The sequence below is a fragment of the Myotis brandtii genome, unplaced genomic scaffold (genome assembly GCF_000412655.1).
Source record: "Myotis brandtii unplaced genomic scaffold, ASM41265v1 scaffold260, whole genome shotgun sequence".
In the NCBI taxonomy this organism is placed as follows: Eukaryota; Metazoa; Chordata; class Mammalia; order Chiroptera; family Vespertilionidae; genus Myotis; species Myotis brandtii.
In genome coordinates, this window is record NW_005359881.1 from 2683504 (window position 1) to 2691024 (window position 7521).

General features: G+C 39.5%; 1 protein-coding gene across 4 annotated transcripts in view; it reads left to right on the forward strand.

Annotated features, from left to right (window-relative positions):
* NT5C3A (5'-nucleotidase, cytosolic IIIA) overlaps positions 1-7521 on the forward strand; it is a 50412-nt gene that overhangs the window by 41531 nt on the left and 1360 nt on the right. For all 4 annotated transcript variants that reach the window (XM_014541097.1, XM_014541098.1, XM_014541100.1 and 1 more), the window contains 5 exons: positions 2621-2667; positions 3402-3487; positions 4949-5038; positions 6269-6431; positions 6982-7182. In XM_014541097.1, the coding sequence (XP_014396583.1) occupies positions 2621-2667; positions 3402-3487; positions 4949-5038; positions 6269-6431; positions 6982-7182 (587 nt within the window). The remainder of the gene's footprint in view (positions 1-2620; positions 2668-3401; positions 3488-4948; positions 5039-6268; positions 6432-6981; positions 7183-7521) is intronic.

Consider the following 7521-nt stretch of genomic DNA (forward strand, 5'->3'; position numbering starts at 1 on the left):
GCTACCCAGCAGGAGCTATGGAGAGATCTGCAGATTCCTCTTCTTTGGGGTTTGGAGGTGCCCAGATGAGGCCCAGCTGTGAAGCAATGCAAGCTGCTGTGGGGCCTTGGGCCTTCTTTTGGATGTTCTGGGTCTCTGACCCAGCTGCGGTTTTTTAGGTAATTTTCAGATTGCAAAGGGCCAGGTCATTCATATGCAAACGCCTCTGCACACAGCTTGGGTGAGGCGGGGTCTCAGGGAATCAACAGGGTGGAGCAAACAGCTATGACTGATCCTCAGTCCTGCCCTAAGAGGCCCCCAGGTCTCAGTGTTCTGCGGTAATCGCTGCAAGCACCTCTGAGAGAAAGCCGCCCTCAAGTTCTGCCCGCTGCTAGACAGTCCAGTTTCTCCCCGTATGAGTCTGGGTCCCCACAGACTCGCCCAGAACTGGAGTCAGGGCCGTTGGAAGCTTGTGTCTTCCTCCTGATTGAAAAAGACAACCATGTACTCAGTTGACAGCCCTTTCCGCGTGCGCCTCTGTACCTCTGCACTTCTGAGTCTCAGTGTGCTTTTCTCTTTCCTTCTAGTTGTAGAATTTCCACTCAGCCAGCCTTCCTGTGGTTCTGGATGATGTATGCTTTGTCTTTTAGTTGTATTTTTGAAGTGGTTGTGCGAGGCAGCAATTTCAGGTGTTTACCTATGTTGCCATCTTGGTTTCTCGAGATTGGGGTTTTTTAATCTTCTTTTTGGACATTGAAAGTGAGGGGATCTGCTCTTTTACCCCGAGATCAGACAAGATTGGGTGCGTTCAGGGTGGTATGGCCGTAGACCAGCTTTTTCTTTTTTCTTGTGAATTTTCTTTTATTGGGACATAGAGGGTAGGTAACTTGGTGGTTATACCCCACCAGGGTACTGTCCATTCTAATCTTCCTGGGCTAGCTTTTGGAGCTTTTTCTCCAGCTTTTTCTTATTATATGTTTAGGGTTTATTTTTTCCCCCCATCCTATATAATAAAAGGGTAATATGCAAATCGACCGAACGGCGGAATGACCAGTCACTATGATGCGCACTGACCACCAGGGGGCAGACACTCAATGCAGGAGCTGCCCCCTGGTGGTCAGTGCACTCCCACAGGGGGAGCACCGCTCAGCCATAAGCCAGGCTGACAGCTGGCAAGAGCAGTGGCAGTGGCAGGAGCTTCTCCTGCCTCCGCAGTGCTAAAGATGTCCCACCGACATCCCCTGAGGGCTCCATAACTGCTAAACTTCCGAAGTTTAGCAGCTAAATGGTGCAGGCCGAGCTGAGGGACTCTCCCCGCCCCCTCGAGTACACGAATGTCGTGCACCGGGCCTCTAGTGTTATATAAAGGGCTGTTTTCTGTATGGTTTTGGTTGCAAGAGGAATAAAGAAGTCTGAAATTTTTCTCTCCAAATGTGGTCTGTTCATTACTTAAGACAAACTTAAATGGATTTTCAATTTTGGGTTAACCTACAGAAATAGCATTTATTAATTAGGAACATGTTACTAAATGCTTGTGTCGTTTATATGTAAATTAGTTAAAGAATACGTTATTAAATAAATACTGAGTTAAAATGTGTTGCTAAGATAAGACGCCTATTTTGTTTTCTAAATGAGACAATTCCGTTTTTAAAATAATAATACTCACCCAGCCAGCGTGGCTCAGTGGTTGAGGTCATGAACCTAAGAACCAGGAGGTCACAGTTTGATTCCCAGTCAGGGCACATGCCTGGGTTGTGAGCTCGATCCCCAGTAGTGAGTGTGCAGGAGGCAGTCAATCAATGATTCTCTGTCATCATTGATGTTTCTCTCTCTCTCTCCCTCTCCCTTCCTCTCTGAAATCAATAAAAATATATTTTTAAAAATAAATAGATAAATAAAATAAAAATACTCACCCGGCTGGTATGGTTCAGTGGTTGAGCATTGAACTATGAACCAGGAGGTCACAGTTTGATTCCCAGTCAGTGCACATGTCCAGGTTATGGGTTCGATCCCCAGTTGGCAGTGTGCAGGTGGCAGCCAATGAATGATTTTCTCTCATCATTGATGTTTCTATCTGTCCTGCTCCCTTTCTCTCTGAAATCAATAAAAATATATATTTTTAAAAATACAAACTACACTGTAAAGTGAAAAAGAAAGCTGAATTCAAAAGTATAGATCTGGTTTAATTGCTAACTATTTGATAATGCATAAAACTTTAAGAATGAAAGGAAATATAATAAAGTGTTAATAATTTATTATTAAGTGATAAAATTGTAATTTTTGTTCTCCTTACAATCTGTGTTTTCCAGATTTTCGTATTATTAATGTTTTATTAAGAAAGAAAGTATATTTCAAAGGTGTATTCCCTGCTTCTATTTAATGGTGTTAAAGGGACCAGTCACTATACAACTCACAGTGTTCGAAGACTTTGAATTCTCTAGCTCAGTGGTGTAAACGAGCAATCACAAAATCATGCATTTTAAAACCATTAGATTCTCTGGCAATGCCATGTGGATAGCACCACTCCAACAGTTGTAATGACTATGCTAGTTGACTTGGCATTTAAACTGAAAAGAAAAGTAGTAAGTTATTCATCTATGAGAGTACTTCTTTTCATCCCTTGTTTGCTTTTTCTCTTTAGATGTCATTGACAACTGTAAGCTGGTTTCAGATGAATGTCGAAAAAAGGTAAAAGCACTAACAATAATCCAGTTATGAAAGGCTTCATTACCATTTTTGCCTGAGAATTTCTTCAGGTTCATTCACACAAACGAGAATGAATGCAAAGTGCTTGTAGCCATACCTGGAACACAGTAAACACTCAGTAAATGTTAGGTTTATTCTTTGGATTACAGCACTCAACTTCTTTTAAAGAAAAAAATTACCAGTAACATTTTAATAACAACAAAACTTACACGAAAAACTTAAATGATTACCAAAATATTCTGGTATCTTTACATTAACTGGAAAGTTAAACAAAACTACTTTGGCTTTAATGTAGGTTTTGCTCCTTTAAATTGATCAGGAAATTGCCTTAGTTCTCTGCTTTTTTGAGTAGGTGTCTGTATCTCTTTTAACAAAATAAGATTCCAAAGATGAATCAAATTTAATACTTTCATATGAGAATGAAAATGTTTTTGTAGTGATAGTATGATTATTAGTTGGTTTCACTGAATTGCTGAGCTGAAAGTACTTTAAAAAAAAAGAAAAGCAGCCTTTTGCTGGTCTATTTAGTTACATGTAAACCTAAACCAACAAAGATCTTTTCAGTTGCTATATGTAATAGATACTCATACTCCAATCTTTACCATTTAAAGCAGTTCATGGAATACAGTTGACTACATTGTTTTGCTTCCTATAAAATTAAGCAGCTTAATGGCAACTCTGCAGCCTTCGTGATTTAGGTATTTGTTTCTTTCTAGTTACTGGAACTAAAGGAAAAATTTTATGCTATTGAAACTGACCCTCGTCTTACGGTAGAACAGAAGAACCCTTATATGGTAGAATGGTAAGTGTGTATTCACCATGGGAGGGTTCAAATATAATAACCTTACATAACAGTTACAACTAATGGTGTCTTTTCCCCCCTGTACCATGTGCACATAGATTAATACATTGTCCAATGAGTTAGAGCAAGTGATTAAATATAACAAAACAAACAAATTCTCTCATCACTCTCACGGTCTAGAATTAGTTTTGTTCTGCTTTGTTTTTGAAGATGAAGATCGGTAGGAATAAATTTAAAATTCTGCACCTAAGCCTGAAACTCAAAACAAGAATTTGTTTTCTCTGAAGTCTATGGACAAGATGTGGCTCAGTGTGTCAAGAAAACGACGTAGGATTTAGATGGACTCTGTGCTGAGCTGGAGCCAGCGGGGACAGTGCTGAGAACCAGCCGGCCTCTGCTGATGGTGCATTCATGGAAGTGCGCCCCTCCCTCTAGGCAGAGCACGCTGCCAGCACGGTGTTGCCTCTGGGGAGAACACTGGAGAGATGCTGACGCTCAGAGGGTCGGAGCAGCCGCTAACATAGGCCCAGACACTGGAGCCGCTCCATTTGAGGAACTTTTCAAAGAATGGAGACTTTTGATCTGAGAAGTAACATCGAGTGGTTTTAGAATCTTAAGAGACCAGAAATGATGTTGTTTATATTCATTATCCCATCATCTAACTGCATACCTTGCACACTTCATCAGTGTTTATGGTGGGAAGTGTTGAAAAGAGGTTCGACTCACTCAACATGCGGAACTGGAACCAGACATGGAAGGCTTAGAACATGGATTTCAGCACGATGACAGGACTGTCTAGCAATTAGAATGTTCTAGCAATGGTATAGCTTCCCAGGGAGAATGAGCTCACTAGCAGGATGGGAGCCACCCAGAGAGGGGGTTTCACTGAAGAGTATTATAGGGGGGATTTGTGGGTGTCAGGTGGAGAGGTTCTAAAGGCCTGTTATACTGAGACGGTGTGATTACAGGTGCTTTTATGTGATTACAAAGCACCTATATGTGGATAAAACTTCCCAGAGCAAGGATCTTCTCTTTTGCTCACTAGGCAGCTTCTTCAGTGCTTAGGCATTCCATGAAAATTCAGACTCCAGGCCGGTGAAAAATGGCTTTCCTCCAATTCTTCCTCGAATCAAAGAAATGATTATGCTTCCTGAGGTTGGAGCTCTTATCCGTAGGCCGAGGAAAGGTTTATACCTAGAATCCTCTCATGGTCTTATTAACACACTCAAAGTAAGCCAGAGTTTGGGGAGAACTGGGAAATGCAGTGAGAACATGTGTATCATCTTTTGAGACATGCGAGGTATATGTTCATTAGTAATGAATGTAAAGATCTGAAATTTAAATCCAAACTAGCATAAATGAAATACTGCATTTTCACATACCAACGAATGCTTTGTCATAAAGAGAATAGTTTTAATTCGCTTTCATTGATTTTCTTTTTTCTTTGGGCATAAACTCCAGGTACACTAAATCACATCGCCTGCTTGTTGAACAGGGTATACCGAGAGCTAAACTTAAAGAAATTGTGGCAGAATCTGACATTATGCTCAAGTAAGTTTCATGGGTGTTTTTTGTTGTTAATTGTCTACAGACCTGACCTGTTACATGCCGTATTCAAGTGTATATTTTTATTAAAATAATCTATAAGAATATCCCATATAAAAACATATCCAGAACATGCCGCCTATCACATAATAAAAGTGGCGAGATAAGGAATTGAGAATGACACATCAGATCATGGTGCAGGGAATGAAAGCCTATGAGCTTGAAGCACTAATTTACATTTTCTTTCTCCAAATTTAAGATCTCAAGACTTACAAAGTTAGGAAAAACAAGACCATTTTGAAGTTTTTTTGTTTTTAGCAAAAGTACTTTTCAAAGATATGAAATATAAAAAAAAGAATGTTTATAAGTCAAATTGAAAAGTGTTTAGCTAAGTACCCTGTTTTTATGATGTACCCTCTTTTAAACTTGTCATAATCTACTTTCTGAATTCTCCAAGTCCCTTGAAAACGATCTGTAGGAAAGGTGCATATGTTTTAGCAAATAAAATATTTCTATTAGGTGAATTATTGGATATTAACATGTTAAAGCTTATTTTCAATTCTGTTTACTACCTCTTAAATTCTTCAACTCACTAGGCAAATATGATGCTATTTCTTTTTTCTTTATTCTTTTTTTTTTTTTTTAATGATGATGCTACATTAAAGGTGATTTACTTCTGAGGAAAGCATTCAATTGTCAGAGTGTGAGGACTGCTAGTATTTCATTCCTTTGTTGGGCAGCTTATCCTAGAGCCAGGGAGAGTGAAACAGGAAGACAGATTTTAGGATGAGAACATTACCTGTAGCTGCCACATTCTGGCAGGAGAGAAGCCAGGTGTGAAGGAATCCAGCTCGGTCCCTGCTTTTCCAGCAATAGGGAGGAGATGAGTAGAATGACAAGCAGCAGGTCTTGCAGCTCACCCCAAATGGGGTTTTCAAGCTGAAGTTTAATGATTTGCTGTTCACTAGTATAAATTCTGAACTGTAGGCTTCTCCATATTCAATGCGAGTCTAAAATCATCTCATTTTTACTATGAGAATTTACTAAAAGGAGGGTAAAAAGTTAACTGTTGTTTGAAAAACTTGTGCTAGTATCAGACATCAGTAACAGTCCCCTTGGGCTTTATTTTGAAATGAGAACTAAGTGAATCATAGAAATATGTGGCTTTTTAAACATCTAGGGGAAAAAGAGATTTGTCTTCACTCCTAACAGTCAGACCGTACTTCCGCCTTGCAGGGAAGGATATGAGAATTTCTTCGATAAGCTCCAACAACACAGTATCCCCGTGTTCATATTCTCGGCTGGCATCGGAGATGTACTGGAGGAGATTATCCGTCAAGCTGGTGTTTATTATTCCAATGTCAAAGTAGTGTCCAACTTCATGGATTTTGATGACAATGTAAGAATATCAGGTCATTCCTTATCATTACTTTTAAAATCTGAAAATATTCTAATCATGTCAATGCATTTGTTATTTATTATTTCACGTGTGCTCATTACATGAGGCCAAGTTCATAGGCCCACAATAGGCCTCATCACCTCTCGCAGTGTTGTATCCATACCCATGTTTCAAGCATAATAACTCTGCTCAAAACTTTTGTTCCCCAGGCTACAGACTAATCTTAAAATTAGTAAAATGTCTAATGTAATGTAATGCAGCAACTCTAAAGAATTCACATCCATGGATGGGAAAAAAGAAGTGGCTTAGAACTAACGTCATTTGAACTAATTCTTCTAGTCAAGACAATATAACGTACATAAAATGGCACCTTTTGGTTAGGAACCAAATGAAAAGTAAAAAATTGGGCTTTCAACTCATGTTTAACATTTAAAGTATCTCTAGAAAGTCATTTACTTCTCAGAGTCCTTCTTACCTATCATGAATGGGAAACTACAACAAGTAAAATATGTAAAGCCTGTTATTCACAGGATTTATGTCTTTTGAATAGGGAGTGCTCAAAGGATTTAAGGGAGATCTGATTCATGTGTTTAACAAACATGATGGTGCCTTGAAGAACACAGATTATTTCAATGAACTGAAAGACAACAGCAACATAATTCTGCTGGGAGACTCCCAAGGAGACTTAAGAATGGCAGATGGAGTAGCTAATGTTGAACACATTCTGAAAATTGGATATCTAAATGATAAAGTAAGTATGTAAATCTCATTTCCTTTTAAGGAAAAACTAGGGTTGTCCTGGCCAGTGTGGCTCAGTTGGTTGGGTGTCGTCCCTTGCACTGGAAGGTCGCTGGTTCGATTCCCAGTCAAGGGCACATGCCCGGGTTGTGGGCTCAATCCCCAATAGGGCGAGTACAAGAGGCAGCTGACCAATGTTTTTTTTTTTAATATATTTTTATTGATTTTTTTACAGAGAGGAAGGGAGAGAGATAGAGAGTTAGAAACATCGATGAGAGAGAAACATCGATCAGCTGCCTCCTGCACATCTCCTACTGGGGATGTGCCCGCAACCCAGGTACATGCCCTTGAC